The sequence below is a fragment of the Dipodomys merriami genome, unplaced genomic scaffold (assembly GCF_024711535.1).
Source record: "Dipodomys merriami isolate MVZ:Mamm:240054 unplaced genomic scaffold, mDipMer1.0.p SCAF_185, whole genome shotgun sequence".
Lineage (NCBI taxonomy): Eukaryota > Metazoa > Chordata > Mammalia > Rodentia > Heteromyidae > Dipodomys > Dipodomys merriami.
Genome location: NW_027203215.1, coordinates 189,453 through 216,073, shown reverse-complemented (window position 1 = coordinate 216,073; position 26,621 = coordinate 189,453). Strand labels below are relative to the sequence as shown.

Sequence of the window (26,621 nt, the reverse complement as noted above, 5' to 3'; positions counted from 1 at the left end):
TCTAAAGTTCCAATATAAACAGCACTGAAGATAAATATTTAATTAATACTCTTTTGTGTAAATACAATTTTCTCTTCATCAACCTTTTCTACCAACTCATTCCCTTCCCTCCCCCCCCCCCACCAAAAGAAAAATTTAAGGTCAAAACTCTGTGGATAGCAATGGTATTTGACACAGAGAATTCAGTCTTGACTGCAGCTAGAAACTAGTGACTCACATCTGTAATCCTACCCCTGAAACAGATCTAGACGATTATGGTTCAAGGACAGCCTGGCAGAAAAGTTTGCTAGACTCCATCTCCAAAATAACTAACTAGCAAATAGTAGGGATGGAGGTGTGGCTTAAGTGGTAAAGTGCCAGCTGAGCAAGCTAAGGCCCTTAGTTCAAGCTCCAACACCATTTCCCTCCCCACCAAAAAAAAAACAACAACAACTTAGAAGGCAAACTCTTTCTGCTTAGTGCTAAAGACCTGTTAGATTATTTCCTTCTCGTGGTTGCTCTTTGAGTTAGATTCTGTTGTTATTATCATTTGCACGAAGGAAACTATGGCTTAGGAAAGTTGAATTCATCAAAGTTCCACAACTTAGAAGCAGTCATGGTGATGTGAATTCTAGTAGCTTAACTCCAAAGCCCATTTCCTTAACTACTATGTGAGAGAAAGGAAAAAAAAAAAAAAAAGTATGTTGAGGCTCAAGAAGATATATCACTCAACAGCATTTGCAGTGACATGGTAACAAAAATCACAAGATGCCCATCAGTAGACTAAGTATCTTGTTGTTCCTTATATTCTAATAGTCCATGAGGAAGAAGGGGGAAACAAATTGTGCATTCCACTTCACCACTGTGCTACCATCTTTTAACCACTGCAGTCTTCCTCTGTGACTCCGCTTGCTTCAAATCTTGTGCTCAACCCAGGTCCATTACCCTGGGGGATGGGTGAGCCTCTACCGGCTCGCTATTTGGATGGAGTTCAGACACAGCACTCAGAGACTGTGTGGGCTAAAGTCTCTCTCAATGAGGCCAACAGCTGGGCTCTACCATGTCTGACCACATCATTGCGAGAATTGGCCCCCGTGCAAGACGTCTGCAGCGTGACCGCATTCCGAAGCCAGACCCACTTCTGCAAGTTTGGCCTGTCTTACAGCAAGATAGCCTTAGCCTTTCTGCTTCCTGTCCCGAGTTCCAAGTCCTTTTCAGACAAGGCTGGGGTAATCAAAACAAGGTCAGGGGGCTCTTATTTCATAGGCAAGAGTTTCCCAGCCTGTCAGGGATCAAATCCTTGGGCAGGGAAAACAGTAAGCCTCCAAAGAGAACTAGTGAGGCTGACCCTGGCTCTAAATTACTGGCTTTTTTGACCTTTATGAGAGGAACATTTCAATTGAGCCCCCGGATTTTCAACTTTTCTTTTCCTTCCTTTCTTCTTCCCCTCCTTCCTTCCTTTCTTTTCCAGTACTTGGGTTTGACCCTGGATTTCTTATACTTACTAGGCAAGTGTTCTATCCTTTGAGCCATATCCTCAAGTCCGTTTTGCCTTAGTGATTGTTTGCATAAAGTACTGTGCTTTTGTTCAGGGCCAGCTGTAGAACAAGACCTTCTTACTTACCCTTCCTGAAGAACTAGGATTATAAGACATGCACCATCATACTTGGCTTGTTCTTTGAGAGAGGTTCATGGTGTGTGCGTGCGTGTGTGTGCGTGTGTGTGCATGTGTATGTTGGTACTAGGGCTTGAACTTAGGGTCTGGGTGCTGTTCCTTAACTGTTTTTGCTCAAAACTGACACTCCATCACTTAAGCCACACCTCCACTTCTAGCTTTTTGCTGGTTAACTAGAGACTTTTCTGCCCAGGCTGACTTCAAATTGTGATCCACAGATATCAGCCCCCACAGTAGCTAGAATTACAGGCATGAGTCACTGGTGCTAACTTTTTCATCTATATTGAACTGTGATCCTCCCATCTCTGCCTCCCAAGTAGCTAGAATTACAGGTGTGAGCCCCCTTGCCTGCCTCTGTTGAATCGCTTGAGGATAAATATGGAAATATCTGTGGCAAAATATGCCTTCATGTACCAAAGGGAACCCAACTTCCCACTAAACATGCCCCAAAGGAATATCTGATTGTCACACTGATGCAGAGTTAAAATGTTTCACTATCAAAAAAAATATGACAGCAACTAGGAGAAAACAAGGGAAGACGACGACACTGTCCAAAAAGAAAGGTACTCATTACTTCACTTATTGGAGTAACCCCTCTGTACCATCATCTTTATAATAACAGTAAAACAAAACAAAATATGATAGCTCATGGGACAACCACAATCTACCAAGGAACTCTATCTATTGTGAACCATGAATCATGATTTTTGTCAGTTCTCTGACAAATTTTATCTGGCTAAAAAAGAAAGGAAAAGAAAAATCTCATGAATGCTATCTGATGAAGGGACACATTGTTCCCACAAACTCTGCAAATGTCTCTGTCCCCTTATTTAAGTCCCTTTCTTCTGGTCTCTGCTGAAGGCAGGGGTCAAGTGTCTCCACCGTGATTTGAGAACCACATGTGACTGTTCAGCCCATCTGCCAGTCATAACACTGTGCCTAATGAAACAGCCAACTGTGGTCATGGGCGTGGCTTCTCCAGTCTCCTCCCTTTCAGCGAGGCTCTCCGAATCTGAGCCGAGGTTCTGGGCTGTCTGGGTCGACACTGTCTGAGACACAGACAGTCCTGGTTTTCTACTTTAAAGAGGCCAGCCAGCCAACCTCTGTAACCCACTTCATGCAGTGCTTCCCAACAAAATAAGTCTAAAATATATTTTTAATCATCTAAAAAGAAAACAGAAAGAAGAGCTTATGCTTTTTTTTTTTTTGGTCCAGTCATGGACCAAAGTCCAGGCCTGAACTCTGGGCCTGGGCGCTGTCCCTCAGCTCTTCAGCTCAAGGCTAGCACTCTACCACTTGAGCCACAGCGCCACTTCCGGCTTTTTTCTTTTAGCTTATGTGGTGCTAAGGAATCGAACCCAGGGCCTCAGGCATGCAAGGCAAGCGCTCTTCCACTGAGCCACCTTCCCAGCCCAAGAGCTTATGCTCTAGTGTTCCAAAGTGCCATCCTCTCTGATCTTCTCCATCACCAGGAGATTCGTGACTCTGTCACATTTTTCCTTAGTCACAAGTTGTCTTTTTCGTCTCCTTCTGTTCTTCCTTCCTTCCACTCACATCTACTTTCCTGTCTCTCTCTCATACAAGGACCTTCTTTCCCATTTCGGTTGTCTTCTTCTACCAAACCTGTGTCCCAAGTTTCATCATGACTAAAACATCACAGAATTGTAATTAAGGGACATTCTACAGAATGCTTGACCAGCATTTCAACAGTGCCAAGAAAATGCTCTATCGCCTGACACGTCATGATAACTACATTGTAGTATCACATCTGGGATGGGGTCCTGAACATAAAAAGACTTGAGGCAGGAAATGTAAAGAAGTGTGAATCAGAATGGATTTACTATATAATCAAGACTATATATCAATACCAGTTCACTGCTTGTGAGGAATGTACCACTCTAGATTAAACAGTGGACCCCTGCTCATGTCCTCTGTCCCCACACATAGACCTGGAAAGTTAAGGGATAAAAAAAAGCCACAAAGGCAGGTACTTCCTAAATCTCAGAGCCCACTTTGTTTTGTTTTTTTTTGTTTTGTTATTGTTGTTGTTTTGTCAGTCATGGGGCTTGAAGTCTGGGCCTGGGTGCTGTCCCTGCGCTCTTCAGCTCAAGGCGAGCGCTCTACCACTTGAGCTACAGCGCCACTTCCATCAGAGACCACTTTAAACTGATGGTCTAAATCCTCTCAGGAGTTTTTAGAGGTGACTGGAACATGTGCAAATGCACTTTTTTCTTGGGGGGGGGGGGGAGTGTTAAAAACAGGATTTGAAACTAAAAAGCCATGACATACACTAAAACAGGAAGCAAGACACAGAATCATAAAGCCCAGATGTTAAAAGAAGAGTGCTTCTGTGGCGGCGAGTAAAGCTGCTGACGCACCAGGCACTTGATGTTTCTGGTACTCTGATTAAACACCATGAAAAACTTGGGAATCCTCTTGAATGCCTAATGCACCTGAATGGGTCTACCAAAGTCCTAAGAGCACTGATTAACTTGCTAGCCTACTTTGGCCTAGCTCTATCTCCTGACTACTACCATCATTGATTATGGGCGTAAATGGTGCTCCCACTAAATGAATGAAGAGGGATCTATTTGCTCAGAAGTGGGAATTACTCTTTGACCCTCAAGGGATGAGGAAAAGTTGCTTCAAAATAAACAAAAAAAGCACGGCATATTTGAATTTTGTACTTCTGAGAACATTTGGTGAATGACAGCAGGAAATTGTAGGATATATGTGTGTATGCTGGTACTGGGACTTGAATTCTGGACCTCACAACCTTTTTTCACTCAAGGTTGGCACTCTACCACTTGAGCCACACTTCGACTTCCAGCTTTTCCTAGTTATTTAGAAATAAGAGTCTCTCAGATTTGTCTGTCCAGGCTAGCTTTGAACCACAATCAGATCTCAGCCTCCTAAGTAGCTAGGATTGCAGGCATGAGTAATCAGTGCCTGTCTATAGAGTGTTTGTGAAGATCTGCTTCTCAGAACTCTGCAACCTCTTGACTTTCCCAATGGGTTCAAGGACTACCTTGACATTTTCTTCGCCTGGGAAAATTCACCCCCCACCTACTGAAGCTAAAACCATGCTCCTTTTGCAAATAGTGAATAAAATGATTGAAAACATGAAACAAGTAAACTAGAGAGGTAAAACCATAATTCTCATCACTTTCCAGTAATTTTCAAAGCAAGAGCCCCAATACAAGGAGATCTTATCTTCTGAATGATCCTGCAGCCTCAGGAAAACCAGCCAATGGGGTCAGGCTGCAGGGGAGAAGGAAGGGAACCCTTCTGAATACTGACAGCTTCTAACTGACAGACAGGTAGGGCTCTAAAACTTCATTTCTCCCTGTTGGTATTTAGAAGTTGGCTTTTCCAACAGAAACAATGTTAATAGGTAGTGGTTTGGTCCCCAAGTTAGTCAAATAGCAATCTCTGGGCTGCATTATCAGCTAACTAGGCCATTGTGGGCTGGTCAGAGGACCTGACCGCAACTTCAACTGTTGTTTTATGGGAAAACTTTCCACAGCGGGCAACCTGAAGGAACTTTACCACAACAAGCCACCATGTCTCAGCTAAAGCTGTAGAAAGGAGCACCTCAAACCCCACCCCAATCCAACCTCTCCTCAACTCCCAGCACAAGATCATTAAGGCCAATACAAAGTATCTGGAAGCCTGGAAATTAGGCACTTTAAAAACCCAGAAGTAAAGGAAGCCCTAATCCTCTACATTCTTCATTTCTTTCAGAGACCAGAGGATCCCAAGCCATCATCCACTGTGATTATAATTTCATAACCAAAACAAGTTATTTCTGAGAAAGCAATGCAGAATGAGGATATCAGGAGTCCTTTCTCGATTGTTAAAGGTAATTTAACAGAATTTTCCCATTACAATTTCTTCTTTGTAGTGTAAAGTTTCACCAACTTTCTATAATGCCTGATATGCCTTACTTACTAACAGTAACTCACTGAGTGTTTCAATGTTCACTTGGATGGAGGACCAAGGGATGAGGGTAGATAAATAGACCCTGGCAAAGTTGCTTCTTTCGGTCTGCCCCTCAAGTCCCAGGCTCATTCTATACAAGTTACATACAATTTTCTATTTCCTACTAGCCAAGCCTTACTACTGAATAGTATATAATTTCTCTATACCTCTCAAAGCAATGGGACAGAAAAAGCAGACCTGGGAGTACTTATTGATGTCCCTGCTACAAACTGTGAGTGTTAAGTTTATGTCTAAAACTTCACTGCATTCATAAACAGGGAATGACAGAGTTAGAACCCCTAATATGTTACCCAAATAAGTTAGTGGTTTGGAGCAATGATCAGTAATGGTTGTGGGCATCATAAAAAAGACTCACCATTTTAAACGTACCTGCAGATAAAAAAAAAAAAAAAACACCCATCCTGTTTATCGTCTTCTTGACAAAAGTTCACTGAGCTAGATCAAATTTCTAACCCTACCTAGCAATTCATGACTAATACAGGAATTAAAGGTTTTTGATAAGTCCACATTTGAGGAAGATAGTCACTAGACTCTGAGAAACACTACAGCAGTATACTCAAATGTTGTCCAGTCTACAAAGAGATACGAAGCCTAAGCTAGAATGGAATATGTGGAATGTAAACAACTTCGTTGCTCCTTCATTGACAAAGTCTTCATCTGAAACAAAGAATAAAACAGCCTTGCTGAATACAGTGCTTTGTATCAAGTGGAATAGAATTCCCAACTGGGCACAAACTTCTGATCTCATCACAAACTCCTTACAGGGAGTTAGTAGCTTGGCATTTTAAGAAGCACTGTTCTACAGGATATGAACAGTTTCTTTAACAAATAAATTAGAAGGGACAAAAATGTCAAGGAGACTATATATTTTAAAGTATGTATGAGAGCTGAATATCAATGGCTCATGCCTGTAATCCTAGCTACTCAAGAGGCTGTGATCTGAGGATCACAGTTTGAAACAAGACTGAGCAGGAAAGTCCATGAGACTCTTCTCTCCAATTAACCACTAAAAAGCCCAAAGTGGAGCTGTAGCTCAAGTGGTAGAGTGCTAGCCTTGCGCAAAAACATTCAGAGACAGCACCCTGACCCTGAGTTCAAGCCCTACAACCAAAAATAAATAAATAAATAAAATGTATAGAAGATGCATAAAAAAATATAAAATATGTACTTTATAAGACCCTAATTTCTATGGGGAATCTATAAAGAGCACAGACTATAAAGTCTATTTCAATGAATGGTAAAGAATACTACCAGAAGAATAATACTGTACCATTTGTAAAGAAATGGAAAGATCTGGAAAAGTCAGACCCGGAGAACAAAGGATGCATGTTTCCCCTTACATGTGAAAGCTAGATTTAGCTTACAGACTTATAAGCCAATACACTGGTGGTATGCAAATGTGTACAAATGTATTAACTAAAGTATAGAAGACTCAAGGGGGAAGTCCTTAGAAAGGTAAAGTCAAAGTTCATCAAAATAAAACACTAGGAAGTAGATATCGGAAGAGGTGGAATGCAGTCAAGGGGAAAGACAGAGAAGAGAAGAGGAGGAGAATGCAGTCAAAAATCCAATGTAATCTCTAAAAGTAAGATGAGGGAAGGGGTGGGAAAGGGAGAGATAGGAAAGAAGGTTGAAAGGAGTGATATTGATCAAGATATATTGTATTCATTGTTAAGAATACAAGGTACAAGGTACTTGATAAAATAATTTTGCTAATATTTGGCCCCTTCACTCTCAATCTGCTTGCTAAGTTTGTTTCTTCTAGATTTGGAGTCCTTCAGCTACCAATGACGATTAGAAAAAGAGCCTCATATAAACAGTCCTCCAGAGTTTTACCATGGTCCACAAACGTATCTGCCTAAAAAGTAGATCTGGAGGATCCAAGAATGCTGGAAACTCTCTCTGCCCACTCTCAGCATAAAGTACCAAGGGGCTGTTAATGCCCCTGTTCCCAGACCACATTAGGGGGAAATGAGGGAAAGAAGGGGAACTGTTAGAGAGGAAGATAAAAAAAACTTTAGATGGGCCTAACACATGGTGGGTAACATGTGTCTCATCATGATGCTTCTTGCTCCCATAGTGCCTCCAGTTCCTACTAAAAGTCTTCTTCTTCCCATAATACCCTGGGGGCCCACTCAACCAATGAAAAGAGCAACTAGGGCAGGCACATCAAGACATCAGCACAAAGACAAGGGGAAGAGACACAGAAGGAGCTCCATAGTGTAATAACCACCCTTGGAGTCCTCTCCATTAGACTCTTCTTTGAGGCCCCTCTCTGAATTAAGAGTCTCCCTTCTTTTCCTTCACAGCTTTCCTTTCACTTTCCAATAAACTTACTCCATTGGCCAAGAAAGAAGGAGGAGAAAGAAAAGAAAAAGTAAAGCTTATAACCTAATCAGGGAAATTTAAATACTCACTGGCTACCTGATGATTTTTGGATTAATGTTATGAGGCCAGGTATGGAAATGCGATTTTGTAATCTCAGCTAACAGGGAGACAAAGACAGGAATATTACAATCTGAGTCTGGCTCAAGGCAAGAATGTGATACCCTAACCCTGTATCAGTGGCTCACGGCTTTCATCCTAGCTACTCAGAAGGCTGGGATTTGAGGATTGTGGTACAAAGCCAGCCTAGGCAAGACCTGTGAAACTCAACTCCAATGAAGGACAAGAATGCCTAAAATGGAGCTGTGACTCAAGTGGTAGTGCTAGCCTTGTGTAAAAGAAGCTCACGGACAGTGCCCAGGCCCTGAGTTCAAGCCCCAGGAATGGCAGGAGAGAGAGAGAGAGAGAAAGAGAGAGAGAGAGAGAGAGAGAAAGAGAGAGAGAGAGAGAGAGAGAGAGAGAGAGAGAGAGAGAGAGAGAGAGAGAAACTAAGAAGAGTTGAAGTGATACCTCAAGTGGTAGAGTACCAAAGCCTGAGTTCAAACCCCAGTACCCACCATAAAAAATAAATTCAAGAAATGGCACAAACACGGATGAGTGGCTGAGCCAGTTTGAGGTCTAGCAGACCCTGTCCTCCTGGCTTCAAATGTTTGAGAAGGCCTAGATTCAAGACAGAATTGCTGGGGCTGGGAAGGTGGCTCAGTGGTAGAGCGCTTGCCTTGCATGCCTGAGGCCCTGGGTTCGATTCCTCAGCACCACATAAGCAAAAAGAAAAAAAGCCGGAAGTGGCGCTGTGGCTCAAGTGGTAGAGTGCTAGCCTTGAGCTGAAGAGCTGAGGGACAGCACCCAGGCCCAGAGTTCAGGCCCCACGACCAGACCCAAAAAAAAAAAAAAAAAAAAGACAGAATTGCTTACAAGACAGGAGAAATGCTTTGCGTATTCTTGTAAAGTTCCTATGAGGTTTTCAAAAGTTTAAAAAGAAATGTTTATTTTATTTGAGGTTTATTTTTCTCCTGGGAAGTTAGTGGAGCACAGAAAGTACCTGGTTTTTGCTTGTTTTTGTTTTTCTTTTTCTTTTTTTGCCTTCTTTCATTTTTTATAAACTTGGTTGTATAGGTGGTGGTATGATTTATCCCAAGCAGATGAAAGGCATGAAGACAATCTTAAACATTTGAACATTTTTAATCATAAATAGGAAACTGACCCTTATTTGTATAAACTATTCCTTGTTTAAAACACTCTCATTTTTATAGGCTGTGAATCCATACCAGGCAACCACAGCTTCTCAGAGTTTATTGCCAATCAGTTAACCAGAGGTTGGCATGTAGGGTGCAGAGTGTAGAAACTCTACCAAAGCTTTGCCTAAATTAAGAGAATGTATGTCTTGTTCCATTTCCCTGAACCTTCGATAGTCTAAATATCCCTCTGAATATCAACTCCTGCTAAAACTCAAAATGAGACTCAGTCCAAGAAAAAAAAAAAATCTAAGAAGATTGTCAGTTTCTGAAGAGAACTAAGGCAGAGAAACCAAACAATGAATATGAGCATGACACTGTTTGCAAGCATGAAGCCAGGAGAAGGGAAAACTCAGCTGGAAAGCGAGGGCTAAGGGTCTTCTCCGGGGTGGCCAACCTGAGTTAGCCTGGCCAGTTATACCAAAGAGGCCCAAAGCACCAAGGGAAACAGACATGGCAAAGTAAGTGAAGGGATTGCTGGGCCTACAGAACTCACTGCTCTCTGGGCTTGGAAGCAGACATGCAGCAATTTACCCACCTAACGATCCTCCTCGTGTGTGTGTGTGTGTGTGTGTGTGTGTGTGTGTGTGTGTGTGTGTGTGTGTGTGTGTGTGTGTGTGTGTGTGTGTGTGTGTGTGTGTGTGTGTGTGTGTGTGTGTGTGTGTGTGTGTGTGTGTGTGTGTGTGTGTCTGTCTGTCTGTCTGTGTGCGTGTGTGCGTGTGCGTGTGTGTGTGCTGGTTGTGGGGTTTGAACTCTGGGACCTGGGTGCTGTCCCTCAGCTCTTCAACTCAATGTGAGTGCTCTACCACTTGAGCCACAGCGCCACTTCTGGTTTTTCTGAGTGGTTTATTGGAGATAAGAGTCTCACAGGCTTCCCTGCTCAGGCTGGCTTTGAACTGCAATCCTCAGATCTCATCCTCCTGAGTAGCTAGGATTACAGGTGTGAGCCACTGGCACCCAGCCCTACTTTTTTAATTTAAATTTTAAAGGTGATGTACAGTGGTACAGATGTAAATGTGATGTACAGAGGGGTTTCAGTTACATAAGTCAGGTAAGAGTACATTTCATTTTCTCCCACTTTTTCCCCTTCCAACTCCCCTCTCCGGCCCTCTTCTTTGCAAACCAAACTCCTCTCAATCCTAAGAGGAAGCCATGCATGGTCAAAGTAGAATCAACATATGGCTCACACCTGGCCAGCTGAATTCCTGTTTCTTGGCCCACTGTAATGTTTCTGTGATCAGAACAGAGTTCTCTGTGGGGCAGGAGGGAGGCTGGAAAAGATGGGTTCTCTCTCTCTCTCTCTCTCTCTCTCTCTCTCTCTCTCTCTCTCTCTCTCTCTCTCTCTCTCTCTCTCTCTCTCTGAGATCAGGAGGTGGAGAGTTCTGTGGCATGCGATGTCAGGTGGTCATCTTGCCTATGCAATCATAGTCAAATCCCTTCCTTTCCTAAAATCTAAATTCTTTTCACAATAGCCTTTAAGGAAGCAGGGGAGTGTTTTCATCAGAAAAAAGACAAGCTCTATTTGCCAGATTTGGCCATTTAAAAACCAGTTTTTTGGAGGGTGAAAGGAGGACATTTTAATAGTGAATAATACTCTATAAATTTATTTCCTAGTAGAAGTGACACAATTCAGAAAAAGAGGAAATTTAAAAATAAATACTTATCCAGACTTGGGTGTCAGTGGCTCACAACGGTAATCCTAGCTACTCAGGAGGCTGAGATCTGAGGATCGAGGTTCAAAGCCAGCCCCAGCAGAAAAGTCCATAAGATTCTTATCTCTCCAATTAATCACCAGAGAACTGGAAGTGGTGCTGTGGCTCAAGTGGTAGAAAGCTAGTCTTGAGCTGAAGTGCCAGGCCCAGAGTTCAAGCACCACCACCAACCCAAAAAAAAAAAAAAAAGAAAAAAGAAAATATGGCATATGCAGGAACATGGATGGAACTAGAAATCATCATTTTAAGTGAAATAAGGCAGACTCAAAAAGCCAAATATCTCATGTTCTCTCATATATGAAAATATCTAGTCCTTCAATATGAATGACAGGAATGCAAAAAGGGTTCGGTTTGTGAACTGGTACTAGCAGGAGAGAGAACGGTGAAAGAAGAGGATATGGAAAGATATATAGTCAAAGGATTCTAAACAGTAGTAAGAAAATAAAAGAATAATGGAAGGAATGACGCTGACTAAGATGAATTATAGTCAAACTGACAGTTGAATTGGAACCTCTTTGTACAACTAAAGATTTTTTTTGTGTATGTATGCCAGTACTGGGGTATGAACTCAAGGCCAGGGCACTATCCCTTACCTTTTTGTTCAATGCTAGTCACAATTCCACTTCTACCTTTCTTGGGTTTAATTGAAGGTCTCACAGACTTTCCTGCCTAGGCTGGCTTTGAATGGCGATCCTCAGATCTCAGCCTCCTCAGTAGCTAAGAATTACAGTTGTGAGTGCCCAGCTAAAGAAACATCACAATGAAACCAGATACCTTATATTTGCTAATCATAACAGAAAGAGAAATGTATCCATCCATTACCTTTAAGTATGACCAGATCACTAAGGATGGAGGAATTAAGATTTTATAATTTTTTTGGGGGGGAGGGAGTTCAACTTTACTTTCTTCCTATGTTTCTCAAAGTAATCAATTTCAAGATGAGCAACTGGAGTCTGTGGCATCTAGATATTAACAATGATCTAAATGTGTGGGGAAAAAATGTACTTCTCATTTGACTGCACCCCTCATTTTCCCTCTCTGAGGTAACCACATACATCGTCGCTGTCATCTTCATCCTGAGAGCACAAGCCAGGCACCATGCGAGGAACCAGAAATGTGCTAGCTCATTCAGTCTTATAAAAACATGGCAAGGTATATACATCATGTTTACAAGTGAATAAATGAGGCTTAGAGAGGTCAGGCCACTTGTCTGAGGTTTCTTCCTAGTAGGTGGTGGAGCCAGGATTTGACCCCAAGCATGCCTGTCTCCACACATTCAAGCCTCACAGAAAACATGGCCAATGGTTATTAGCAGTCATTGAAAACAGCTCTTCTATCTTTAAAAAATATAGACCCACAAGCAACACCACTCTTACCCCATTACCCACAACCGGGCTCAAATAGGAAACGTGTGAGGTAATTACAGCATATGCCCCAGCCACTAGGCTCTGGATTTTATGACTGAACTGCCAAATCACTCCTCGCCAACTCTTCAGGAAATGTTCAGACACTTTCTCAGATTCCAGCTAAAACGTCAACTCTGTGGCCCTGGGGACTACAGAGCTCACAGGGTGGTAATGGGATATAAAATTTGCAAACTTGAGGTCAGCGGCCTGAACCTTCGGGTATGAAGCAGCAGCAGTCCATGAAAGATTAAGGACTCTTCGTGGGCTTAAACATGACATATCAAGTCCTTCATTGCAAAGTCCTTGTCCATCCATATTAACCCTACCAATGAAGAAAAAGATCATCTAAACAGCAGTTCTGCCTAGAATCAACAGAAAGAACAGAATAGTATCCACAGCCTCAAGGCGGGGGCGGGGTGGGGGTGAAGGGGGGGTATTTATTTTGAGAAGTAGGTATTCAGTCCAATTCAAACACAGCTAATACATGATAAATAGTTGTCATTGAAATTAGACATATATTACAAAATGATTGGGAAAGAAGACATAAGAGGAAAGGCAAGATTTCAAGAAACTTTTCCATGTTGGCATATGTATCACATGGAACCTAAAATGTTATAAATCAAGCATTTGGAGAACCAAGTCAGTAAGTTAGGAAGCATAAAGACTTGCCCAGGTGCTGGTGGCTCATGCCTGTAATCCCAGCTACTCAGAAAGATGAGATCCAAGGATCGTGGTTCAAAGCCAGTGGGGCAGGAAAGTCCACGAGACTCCAAATTAACCACCGGGCAACCAGAAGTGAAGTTGTGGCTCAAAGTGGTAGCAAAAGAGCTCACAGACAGCGCCCAGGCCCTCCCTAGCAATCACGAGGCCCTGAGTTCAATCTCTAATACCAAAAATAAAAGATATTCAACAAAGGCACAAACTTATTTTGATTACACATCATATGAATTAGCACTGAAAGGAGAGAGGAAATATTAGACAGTAAACCTCACCCAGGGGGCTCAGGGATACACACCAAACTTTACAACAATATTCAGAGATGCATAATACAGGAGGGGTTAGCCTGCTTTTCCATTATATTCCTCTAAATGTTTTTATAGAATCTTCTCTGGCAGCCAAGCATCTGTCTTTCTGTCATGTCCCAACACTCCTCCAAAAGGTTTCTGCCGCTAATGACACAGGTGAAGACCACAGGTTACCTGGTACCAACACTGCCAGAAATTAGGAAGTTACCTGCTCTGTTCAGCCCAAGTCCATTATTGACCCAGCCGTCTCCCCTTCCCTAACAAAAACTATACCCTAAACCTCTCAGGAGAAATTTTTCACACTTCACTCAGAAGTTATTTTTCTTAACATTTCAACTCTCACTTGATGTTCTTATTCTCCCTATTTTAGTTGTGACTTCAGTTATGAAATTACTTTTGAAGAAGAAGGGGGCCTGTAATCCCAGCTACTCGGGAGGAAGAGATTAGGAAGACTGTCATTCAACACCTTCCTAGACCAAAAAAAAATTAGCAAGACTCCCTCTCTACCCCACAATCTCAACTAACAGCCCAGGTGTGGTGCTGACAACTGTAATAACAGCTACACAGGAAGTTGAGTTAGGAGGATCGTGGTCTGAGGCCAGCTTCAGGCAGAAAAGTACAAGACTGTATCTGAAAAAATAAAAGCCAAATAAAAATGAAAAGCAAAAACCAAAAAGGGGGATGATTAGTGGCATGGCCCAATGACAGAGGGCCTACTAGGCAAGTGTGAGGCCCTGAATTCAAATTCCTGTACCACCAAAAAAAAAAAAATGTCTTAAAGGAGAAATGTTTTAAAGGAGATGAGGAGGAGAAGGAAGAAGATGAAATGACGAAAAAGAAGAGGAAGAGAAAAGGAAGAGGGGGAGGGAAGGATAAAGGAGAGAGGGAAGATAAAGAAGAGAGGAGGAGGAGAAGGAGGATAAAAGGGAGTTTAAAAAGAGGGGGGAGAGAAAAGGAGGGAGAAGAGAAAATGGCAAGGAGAACAATGAAGACAAGGATGGATGGTAACGTTGACGCCGACTAGGAGGACATGGAGAATAAACTAAAAATAAAATGTCCTGTTTCTGGAATTCATTCTATTAATTGAGGCTGTTCCATACTTCAGTTCAAGGCCATGAGTCTCAACAACAGACAGCGTATCCGCAGTCTCCCGACACTAGCATCATAAAATGGTTGTACTATATTTGGACTTGGATGTATCTGGATACTTACATTTGAATGTAAGTATGACTGATGGTCTAGGAATTCATAATCCTTCAAAACACTCACCAAAATCACTTGTCTAATGGAGCAATTCTCCTGCTCTAAGCTCTCTTGCTGTCTGGAATACATCTGTAGTTGGGAATGGTGGAGATAGGGTCCCTTCCTTTCTCCCTTCTGCTCAAGGGGTCTGAATAAACAGACTCAGCAATAACTTTAACAGAGAAAGGCCACTAAATCTGAGAAAGTTGGAAAGTGACAAGAAACTTACAGCTAGGAGTTGGTATAGCATAGCCCGTCCATAATCCAAATTTGACTGTCATCCTCGTCCAGTTTTATTTTATTACCAGTGTGATTATTCCATTCTATTTGATGTTTTTGTTTTTATAAAAATGAGACTATGAGTAGAAATTGAAAGTAAAAAGTAGCATATAGACGACAAAAACATACACTGAATGCTCAAATTAATATAACAATTAGAATAAGTCAGATTTAAATTTTTCACTGAATTTTTTTTCAAGAGCTAAACAATGGTTAGCATTGTAATTCTCCTATTCAAACAAATGATACCAGTTTATTAGCCACAATCTTATTTCTGAAGACATTATAGGCAGAATTGGGACTAAGCTAAGAGCACTGCCCTGAGCATTGATCTATATTCCTGGGGCCTTGAATATTCTATTTCCGCAGCCTCATACAATGAAGCACCCTCAGTGAGAAGAAGCCTATCGCCCCAGATCATGTTAGAATTAAAACATACAAGCATCTGATGACCCTTCTCAAAGAACCACTGCATAGCCGGTCTCCAAACATGATCCCAACACACCCTCCTCGCCTCTAAAGGTAGGAGCCATGGCCTTGAATCTGCACAAGTCCTGTGACTTGCATGGAATCCCATATCATACAATTGCAGACTAAGTCTGAAGACAGCCTAGTAGCTTCCAACCTCAGTACACAAAGGAGATCCTGAGCTGCCCTGTCAAAAGCCTGCCTTAGCTACAGACAAACAGGCCATGTGTAGTAGACAATCTAAGACTAGGAACCAAGCCCACACTGAGAACACAGAAGCCCATTCAAGCCTAGCCAGCCAGCCCCCGGTCATTCGTGTCAGGCTGCAGTCAATGTATAAGGCAAAGGCAGGCAACCAAGGGTCAGAAAACTATTGTTCCAGAACCAGCCACCCAGACACAACCCTTGGGCAAAACCTACTCCCTGACTCTAGAGCTCAATTTTACCATGTAGAAAATAATAATAAGCTGGTTGATGGTGGCCGATGCCTATAATCCTAGCTACTCAGGAGGCTGAGATCTGAGGATCACAGTTCAAAGCCAGCCCTGGCAGGAGAGCCCATGAGACTCTTATCTCCAATTAACCACCAGAAAACCACAAGTGGCACTGTGGCTCAAGTGGTAGCCTTGAGCTGAATAGCTCAGAAACAGTGCCTAGGCCCAGAGTTCAAGCCCCACAACCAACAAAATAATAATTAATTAATTAATTTAAAATACTCTAGGGCTCCATCCAATGAACACAACCAGCAGGAGAATGCACGAGAGCCTTACAACCTGAAAGACCTTCACCAGAGCCACACAGGTAGCTCTTTGCTTCTTCATTCCTTTGTCCATCCATCCATTTAGATAAACTATGCCAAAATAAACAGCACAGCATGTGCCCACATATTAGGAAAGTCATGCGACTGCTAAATTCAGCCCAACAGACATTATGGGAAGCAGAGACGATTCCCCACTCCACCCTACTGAACAAGATAGTTGTTTTAAGCCACGAAATTTGGGGTCATTTGTTACATAGCAATAAGACAATCAAAACATCGCTAAATAGGCAACCTAGGAATGGTTACAATCTTCAGGATCATTGCTGCAATTTAAAGTAAAAATATCAGCTCTGAGTTTACTGACAACCAAAGTAAACAATGAAGTGGTGATCTTGAAAGAATTCATCTTTACCAGTAAGAATACAAGAAAGAGATGTGTCTACCTCCTCAGAAAAGAGAGATGTGTCCTCTTTGAGAAAATTTCTCACATGGGACATAGAAACAAGGGATTCTAGAGGTATACTAAAGGCTCAAGATTAGAACTTGGACAACACAGAGAGTCCATACCTACCATCTTAAAAAATTTTTTTCAAAGTATAATATTAAGATACAACACACAAGCTCCTCAGGGTTCCCACAGCTTCTAACATCCTATGATTTTCTTTCTGAGTTGTATTCATGTCCACAGAAATGGTGAAAAAAATTCTGAGGAGAGGAAATAATGCTACATGATTAACTGTGCTTAGGATTTGTGCACTAGCCTGAAAGAAGATTAGGAATTTTAAGTGGAATTTTACCAATTTCTTAGTCTTGCATTCTTTTTTTTTGGTCCAGTGAAATGAGAAACCAAAACCATAACTAAAATTAATAGAGAAAGAAAATTTAATAGGAAGACTTTGTCTTCAGAACTCAGCCTCTACATGCCTCAGCTCTCACATCTGTGAAAGCAAATGGATAACAGGGCCATCTCATTGGAAGGCTGTGAGGATAAAATGAGTTATCATCACACCAGCAGACATTTAGAAGATTGTCTGGCACATGAATGTCATCTAAACATTACTGACTATGGTTGTGATTATTATTTCAAAGGGTCCTGACTCACGCTGGTTGGATTGAGTACTCTCCGACTGTTGGATAATGTGAAAGTGATACATTTTCCAAGTTTGCATTTTGATCTTTTCCCAGGCTAGCAAATATTTGGTACAATATTCTCTCTTGAATGCTTGGCAGGATTCACCAGGGTGTAACCCCATCAAATCAAAGGGCATCCATACTTGTTTTCTACTTAATGCTAGCCACCACACCCCTTGTCACTTTTCTGTTCACTCCCAATTCATGATTCTCCATTCTCTTACCAACTGTTAGCTGTGGGGCTACATGTCTCTGCCATTCTATGGGATTCATTCAGGCTAGCATTCAATTAAGGCTTCCTGAGTTAATGAAGTCTTGGAGTTCTGTTTAGCCTGTACCTACAGTTACTTGGGAGGCAGAAGGCAAGAAAATGGTAGTTCAAAGACAGCCCAGGCAACTAGTTAGCAAGACCCTATCTCAAAGAACAAGCTTGGCATAATGGCTCATACCTGCAATCCTCACTGTCAGGTGTCTACAAGTAGGAGGATCACAGCTGGAAGACAGCTATGCAAAAATATGAGGCGCTAGGTGAGAAATAACAAATGAAGTCAGGGGCCAGTGGATCATATACAGGATCATATACAAGATGCACCACTGAGATTCTGAGGATCATGGCTAGAGGTCAGTACAAGCATAAAAAGTCGGTGAAATTCCATCTCCAAAATAACCAGCAAACAAGCCAGGCTAGGGGTGTGGATCAATGAGGAGTAAGTAGAGTGCCAGCCAAGCAAGCAAGATGAGCAAACTCAAGGCTCTGAATTCAAGCCCCAACTGCCTAAAGAACAAAAACAAAAAGGGTTGGGGTGGGGGTGGGGGTATTATTCACTTTTCTACCCCATGACACTGAGTTCAAATCCTAGCATCACCAAAAAAATGAATGATAAATTAGTGGTAAAATACTTATAATAAGATTGTTGCCTTGGAGGATTTTACAGTTTAATGGGAAAATCAAGTTTAACAATCATGAGAGATAGGTAGAAGTCATGTCTGGTAGAATACTGATAGATTTCAGTATTCTGGGTACTGTGTGCTAGCTTTTTTGCTCCAGGCTGGAACTCTACCACTTGAGCCACAGGCTCCACTTCCAGGCTTTTTGGTGATTAATTTGAGGTTAAGAGTCTCAAGGAGCCGGGCCCCGGTGGCTCACGCCTGGAATCCTAGCTACTTAGGAGGCTGAGATCTGAGGATCATGGTTCAAAGCCAGCCTGGGCAGGAAAGTCCGTGAGACTCTTATCTCCAATAAACCACTAGAAAACCAGAAGTGGCGCTGTGGCTCAGGTGGTAGAGTGGTTGCCTTGAGCTGAAGAGCACAGGGACAGCGCCCAGGCCCAGAGTTCAAGCCCCACGAACGACAGAAGAAAAAAAAAAAAAAGAGTCTCAGGAACTTTCCTGCCTGGACTGGCTTTGAAGTGCAACCCTCAGATCTCAGCTTCCTGAGTAGCTAGGGTTACAGGCATGAGCTACAGGCATCTAGCTGGGTTTTTTTCCGTTTAATCGTTCTTACTATCTTTAGCTGTATAAAAGGGTTTACATTTAACATATGTATTCACATGTACAATGCATCTTGATCAATGCTAGCCCTTCCATCACTCTCCCCTCCCTTGGACCCCAGTCCCACCTATATCCAAACATTTCCTAGTCCCGTTTTCACATATGCAAATGGAGTGAATACAGTATAACTGTATTCATCCATCATTCCTCTATTTGTGCACCCCCATCCCTTTGATCCTCGTCCTCTAGACAAAACAAATATAATTTTTTTAAAGTATCAGCAACCCGAGACCATAAGGAACATTTACGTATTTCTTTAAATTCCAAATAAGCCCGAAGAGATGTTTGGTCTCCATTTCTCAGCCCACACATCAGTTCACTACAGTGTGATGCTTAATGAATGTATGTTATCATCAGCATATTCTTCTGCAAGCAATCTCTAGGTACTGAATATTACAAAAGAAGTCATGTAGATATTTTACCTCTCTATGTTGCTTAAAATGCAAAATTAAAGAAACTTTCTGCTGGATACAGGTGGCTTCTAATCCTAACTACTCAAAAGCTGAGATCCAAGGATCACATAGTTTGAAGCCAGCCAGAGCAGGAAAGTTCATGAGACTCTAATTCATGAGACTCTAATCTCCAATTAACCACCAAAAAGCCAGAAATGGAGCTGTAACTCAAGTGGTAGAACACTAGCCTTGTGCACAAAAGCTCAAAGACACTGTTCAAGCCTTGACTTCAAGCTCTAAGACCAGTACACACACACAAAGAAAAACCTTCTACTTAAAAATCCCTATTTTTTAAAATTGCGACCTGATACTTTAGATTTATGCTTTCAATAAATTTGAGTACAAACCTTCCCACAAGAGTAGTATTTCCCCATATTTAACCATCCACCCAGCTTACTTCAGGTAGAGTCTTAAAATCTTATTGCTAAATAAAATATGACTTTATAAAGTTGACAGGACATTTTCTGTGTTCTCTGTTAAAGTTCTTTTTTTTTTTTTTTTTTTTTTTTGTCGGTCGTGGGACCTGAACTCTGGGCCTGGACGCTGTCCCTCAGCTCTTCAGCTCAAGGTGAGTGGCTCTACTACTTGAGCCACAGTGCCACTTCCATTTTTTTCTGCTTATGTGGTGCTGAGGAATCAAACCCAGGGCCTCATGCATGCAATACAAGCACTCTACCACTGAGTCACCTTCCCAGCTCTGTTCAAGTTCTTCAATAGCAGACTTCTGTGTAACAAATCCCTTGGAGTTTGCCAGCACAGAATCTACCCTGTGTATGACCTATTTCACGTGCGCTTTTCTGCTATCAAGACCTCTGGAAAAAGTGAACAAATAAAGACAAAAGGAATCTGCACAAGGGGACAATCTGTGTGAAATGTGAAGACTCTTCCACCCTAGGAACTACATGACAAGGAGTAGAAACTCTGTCCCCACTTACTGGGGAAAAGGAGGTCCCACTGTAAGGAATTTTTCCCTTTGATATTAAACTGCCATATCTACTTGTTTAGAAAGTAAAGCAATAAGGCAATCATAAATAAAGGACATTGCATAATGAACACTATTCCACTCGAGTTGGTTTGCTCATTGTGTGTATGTGTGTGTGTGTGTGTGTGTGTATATGCATGTATATTGATGACTGTTTGCCACACTTCTATTTTATCAGAGAATTTAGCTAAGGAGAGTTGTAAAGTTAAATGCTGACAAAATCAGAATTTTATTATTTCTCATCAAGTCATCTCACACGTGCTAATCAATGCCCAGGAAAAGAAAAACCGCTACTCATTCACTATTTGAGAACGTTTCTTCAACTTGCAAAATTCTCACTTGAAAATAGACAAACATGATTTTTTGCAGAATGAATGGGGGAACACTCACTCCATTAAAAGGGGGGGGGGGAGGGAGAACCAGATTTCCTGTAAAAGCCAAAATTGGCGATTTACTCTAAGAAAACAGAGCAAAAGCTGGGAAGAAACTTGAGGATACCTCAGTTTCCACTGTGGAACAACTCTTACTGCCCAGAAGGGAAGAGGAAACCAAAACACCTGCAACAGGATGGGAGGAGAGAAGACCAGCTAGGTGACACACCCAGAGAGGGCTAGACAGGCAGGATTCAAGTCCACAGAGAGAAGAGTTACAGGAAAAGACTGTAGACCTTAAGAATACCAAGGAAATTTTTGTTTTGTCACTTGCCACCTCCAGGAAAAATGAGATGGTAGTATTTCTTGGGGAGATTAGCCCAGTGGATGTCAGACATGAAAGGATTTAAAGCACCTTTTAGCCAGAGGAAGTATTAGCAAAGTGCTGAAAGTGTCTGCCCTCAATTTTACATCAGGGACTACAAATCACCCTTCATTCATAAAGTGTGCGTTTCCATTAACATCAAAATGACAAGCGTGTTTTGCTGCGCTCAGAGGGATTTGTTTTGAAGTGGATGTTTTAATGAGCAAAGAGGAAAACGTGTAAGCAGTAACTGGAAAAAAATGTAATCACAGAGCTGCCTTTCCTGGTGATTTATACAGCAGGACATGGTTAAAAGGCTCATTCATGTGAGACTATAAGGCAGTAAGGAGAGAGAAGAAATTTCAAATGGGGTTTAAATTTAACATGAGCAGGTAAGTGTTGAAAAATCTATGGGAAAACCTTCGATTTAGTGCTTCTAATTTTATTACTTTTTATCACATACAAGAATAAGCTTGTATCCATAGGTTTATAGAAGACGGTTGTAATAGGGAAATATTCAACTAAAGACACCTTATTAGGGAACCATTTCAGCCACACTATGGGATGCTAGATTGTACAATAACACACGAGGCTGATCTACATGAGTTTAACAGTTGGAAATAGTGCAGTTGTTGAAAAAGAAAACAAAGGTTTTCTGGATACGATATTCAGTATATTCAACACATTTATCTGTGCATATACACATATATGTTTCTATATGTGCATTTAATAGGTGTACATATATATATATATATATATACATATTTATATGTGCCTAGAATGTGACTAGAAAAATATGTAAGAAGGGCTGGGAGCAGGCTCAAGTGGTTGAGTACTTGCCCAGCAAGTGAGGAACTGAGTTCAAATCCCAAGATGGGGAGGGTGGGCAAATATAGTCATAATACACATGTGAAAACTAAACCAGGTGACTTGAGTGGATGGGTGAAGTCGGCATAGATGGGGGGAGAATAATGGAAGGGGTATCACTGGTCAAGATGCATTGTACTCAGAAGCAGACAAAACTAAAGATAATTTTTTTAAAGAACCAATAAAAAGCCTAGTACCGCCTACAAAATTTTTTTAAAAGTACTTAAGAAAATGGTCTCTCAAAGGTAGAAAGGAAATACTTTTAATTGCATATCATCTTAAATTATTATTTTAATACCCCTAGAACCTCTATATAGATGACCTTATAGATAATGTGAGAATTAGAAACATTCATAATTACTATTACAGTACATTTTAATTAACAGTACATTTTAAGAAGCCTTTATAAAAACTATAATAGGATGCAGTCTATTCGTGACCAAATATCATGACAACTGTAGAGAGGCATCTCTCTATAATTGTCATGGTATTTGGTCATTGTAAAAACTGAACAGAAGTAACTGCTTGTGACAATGAAAGCATGATGTCCTATTGAACAACAAAGGAAAACTTACTTTCTGTTTTCCCTAATGGGTCTATGTATCCCAGAGAAACAACTGGGTTGGTGACAGCACATGGAAATGTGCCAGACAAATGTTTGGCCAGACCCAACATCTTCTCAAAAACTTTTCATCCACAGAATCAAACCCCAACTTACTTAATCCTACCTACCTTCCTTCCATCCATCTTTCCTTTCTCTCTCTCACTCTCTCTCCATGTATACATGTATATAATGTCATCAAGGATAGATATTAAGTTAATATGGTACAATAGAAATATTTTTCAATGAAAAATGCAGATCTGAATCAACATCCTTTAGAGAGTGGAGGAAAATTAGGATTTTTTCAGCCTATTTGCTACTCTTGCTACATGTTTTGTATACTGGATCATAAATGTTGTCTGGTCAGGATCGGCAAATTTCATTTCCAACACTGGTGGAATCCTGGGTTTGTGTTTTTTTTTTTCCCCAAAAAGGCCAAGAAGGAATTAATTCATCAGAATTATTTTCTGGGGTCAAAAAAAATATTTTGTCACAAGCATTAAGTGCTCAGCTGTGACAATGCTCTTGTCCTTAGCCTACAGTAGGATTCAAAATCTGGTCGATTAAGTTTACTACAATGTTTCCTTCTTGTACCTGAGCCATAAAAACACAAAGTTCACTCATACCCACCCTTAAAACAGTCTATAATGCTAGGCACTAATGGCTGGTGCCTATAATCCTACTACTCAGGAAGCTGAGATCTGAGGATGGAGGTGCGAAGCCAGCCTGTGCAGGAAAAGTCTGTGAGACTCTTATCTCCAATTAGCCACCAGAAAACCAGAAGTGAAGCTGTGGTGCAAAGTTGGAAGAGCACTAGCCTTGAGCAAAAGAAGCTTATAGACAGGACACAGACCCAGAGTTCAAGCCTCACTACTGACCAAAAAAAAAAGGCCAATTAACAAGAGGCCTATCTAGTGCACACCCTCACTTGGTCACCCAGGGTCACATAATCAAGCTACAGATCATTCAGGCAATAAAGCAACATCAGTGAGAGTTGCAGGGGGGGGGGGGAGACACTCCTGTATATTCTTATTTGAGTTCATTTAAGTGGCTCCAAGGAGATAACGGAGGTCATTTGTAGCCCAACATAACTGTTTCTATGGAGTCTACAACTAACTCTCAGAAAGAGCCTTCTGCTTTAATCTCAAAAGTCTAAAAAGAAGTGTCTATCCTTCTTCCACTCTCCTACAATCCAAAGACCTGATCACTCTTGGTCAAGATGCTTCATTTAAATCTTTCTTACTGGAATATGGAGGACGTTAGACTAGCCAGTGGAATGGGGCCGTATGTGTATAACACAGACACCACCACCACCACCCCCAGCCGCTTAAGGCTGGCCCCAGCGGCACTATACTGCAAGAGTGCCAGGCAGGACGCCGCTCAACTCCAAAGCCAGTTCTCAGAAAACACTTGTCCAGTGGACACACCCGATGGGAAGTCCAGCCCAGAAAACTCCGGCCTTCGTTTCAGTAAGCACAGTTCCCAGGAGGGCCAACTATGAACTAACTGCGTGCGTGTCTCTAGCTCTACCTGTCACTAGGACGCTTTTTCCTTTCCCCAGGCCCTTCCGGACAGCAGATACCCATCCCCAGAGGCAAGTCCTTCCCCCCCCCCCCAGCACAACGGGGAAATTAGTATGAAGGGAAAGGCACGGGCTCCTCCCCCTTCTTCCTCCAGAAACCTTTGCCTCCTCAAATCCCACCCAACAACAGTGGCCCAAGAATCCTTGTCAAGCCAAGGTCTCCTCCTCCCGGACAGAGAACCCCTTAAGGGTACAGGCGTAAAGGTGACTTAGGCAAGGGACTGTGCACCTCTGACCTCAGCACCTATAAAGTGTGACTGTGACACACACACACACACCCCGGGAGTCTGCCAAGGACCCTTCCCTCTCGGCTGCTCCGGGGGGGGAGAGAGAGAGAGAGAGAGAGAGAGAGAGAGAGAGAGAGAGAGAGAGAGAGAGAGAGAGAGAGAGAGAGAGAGAGAGAGAGAGACACACACACACACACACGCACACACACACGCACACACACACACACACACACACACGGGAGTCTGCCAAGGACCCTTCCCTCTCGGCTGCTCCGGATCTTCATCTCCGGAGAAGGGGAGGCTCACACCCAGGAAAAGTTGACCTCCCCCCCTCCCCGTCCTCCCTACCACCACCACCACCACGTACCCTTTTAGCGCATCGTGTCCTCCGCCGCCTCTTCTCTTGGCCCGGCTGGCTCTGGTTTCCTTCACATTCCCAGCCTCCAAGTTGGTGTCCGCCCCGTGGCTCGTGTAGGACGCGAGGAGCACCATAAATCCCAGGGCGATCTCCAGCAGCGCCCCTCGCCGCATGATGCCGAGCGGCGCCCGCCCGCCGCCGCCTCTGCGCCCTGGCGCGCACCGCGCTGCTGGGATCCCGCGCCGCGCGCTCTCCGGACGCCGCCGCCGTCCCCCGTCGGTCGGTCGGTCGGTCCGGTCGGTGCCGATCCCCCCAGGGGGCCGGGGTGTGCTCCCGCCTTTTCCAGGCGCTGCTCCACCCCACTTCAGGCAGCCCGTGCCAGCTGCAACACAAGAGACGGAATCCCCGAGGCGGGGGTTTGGGAGACGCCCGGGGCACTGGGGATGCTGAGGTCTCGGGGGTCCCCCCTGTTCCTGAACCCGGCCTTGCCGCCCGCCCGAGCGCGCGCGCGCGTGCCTTGCGCCGCCTGCGCGCGGGGGGCGCGCGGTGAACTGGTTTGGTGGTGTGGGGGGGGGATCGTTCCAGCCACAGCTGACTGGAAAACTCGGCGCCCTCCCGCCCTGGCCTCGGGGCTTTCTGCTGCTCCCCCCCACACACACACACCCCTCCCACCCCGCGGGGCCTCCAGGACGCATCCCCCCACCCCCTCGGCCCCGAACCCCCTCCTACCCCCCCTTCCCCGTGGTCCTCCCTGCGGAACCGGGTCGCTGGGTTTCTTCTCCAGCGGGGCGCTAGCGGCACGCGGTGCGCGGGGGCTCGGTGCGCGGGGGCTGGGTCCCGGGGAGGCTGGGAAGTCTCCCCAGCATCTGTCACCGAGCCCCGGGGACCCGGGGAAGCCGCCCCGCTAGGGAAGGCCAGGTGCTAGCTGCAGATGTTTTCGGCACCGGCCGCCCCGCGCGCGCGCGCGCACCCCTGACCCTGCGCACGGCGGTGCAAACTCGAAAGACCCCCCTCCCCCCCGCGGTGGCCGCAGCGAGCCCGGTGCGGACCCCAGGCTGCACCTACTGGAAAGGCGGCGACCGAGGCGCGGACTGCCAGGAGGATGGGGAAGGCAGAGGCGGCGGTGTCTGGTCCTGGGTCCCGGTCTTCCCCTTCTCCCCCTCTCGCTGCTCTCGGCTCTCCGCCCCGCGGCTGTCCCAGCTGTGGCCGCCGGTCCGCCTGTGGCACCCACGGTCTCTGCCCCGGCTCCGGGGGGGCCCCCTCCTTTCCCCACCTCTTCAAGTATCGTTCGCGCAGCGGTTTCTCGCGAGAGAAATACTTTATTTTAAAAAAAAAACAGAAAGGAAGGAAGAAAATGACACCCCCTCCTCCAATCCCCTCATCACCACTCCACCCCCCCCCTCCGCCCCATCCATCCTCCCTTTCCACTCCCCCTTGCCAGCCGCCGCCTCGGCGCGGCCTCCCTCGCTCGCAGGATTAGTTCAGTGGGAGGAGGAGGCTGGGCTGGGGCGGGCGATCGGTCCCCGGCTGGCTTGGGATTTTTTTTTCTGGCCTTGGGATTGGGAGGGGGGGAATGAGAGGGAAGAAGAGGTGAAGTAGCGGTTTCCTCCCGATCTGCGGCTGGGACCCGAGATTAGCCACTCTCGTGATCGTGATGGGGAGTGGCGGGGAGAGAGAAAGCCCGCGGGCATAGAAAGCCGTGGCCACCTGCACCAAGAATGCGCGCTGGAGTCCCGCGGAGGCCCTGCCCCCCCCCACACACACACACAGGGGACCAGATCTGGTGGCCCGCGCGCGTCTCTGGGCGCAGCCACCCTGTGGCCTCTCTGGTTGGGCACCGAGCACACACTGGAGGCCTCAAGGCTGAAGCAGGGTCAGGCGCAGGCCAAGGCCGCTGTGGGGTGGGGTGGGGGGCACTGGTGTGCTGACCAGGGAAGGGGCCAATCGTGGTCCAAAGTGAGAGGAGA

The 26,621-nt window shown here is 44.1% G+C and overlaps 1 protein-coding gene across 2 annotated transcripts in view; it reads right to left on the bottom strand.

Annotated features, from left to right (window-relative positions):
* Fbn1 (fibrillin 1) overlaps positions 1-25,971 on the bottom strand; it is a 203,474-nt gene extending 177,503 nt beyond the window's left edge. The window contains exons 1-2 of one of the 2 annotated variants that reach the window (XM_070026602.1): positions 25,720-25,971; positions 24,664-25,036 (exon numbers count right to left, since the gene is read on the bottom strand). In XM_070026602.1, the coding sequence (XP_069882703.1) occupies positions 24,664-24,827 (164 nt within the window). In that variant the 5' untranslated portion in view covers positions 24,828-25,036; positions 25,720-25,971. Of the gene's footprint in view, positions 1-24,663; positions 25,037-25,719 lie in introns of those variants that run through there. The other variant, XM_070026603.1, reaches the window with a different exon arrangement.
* Between the last annotated feature and the right edge of the window lie 650 nt (positions 25,972-26,621).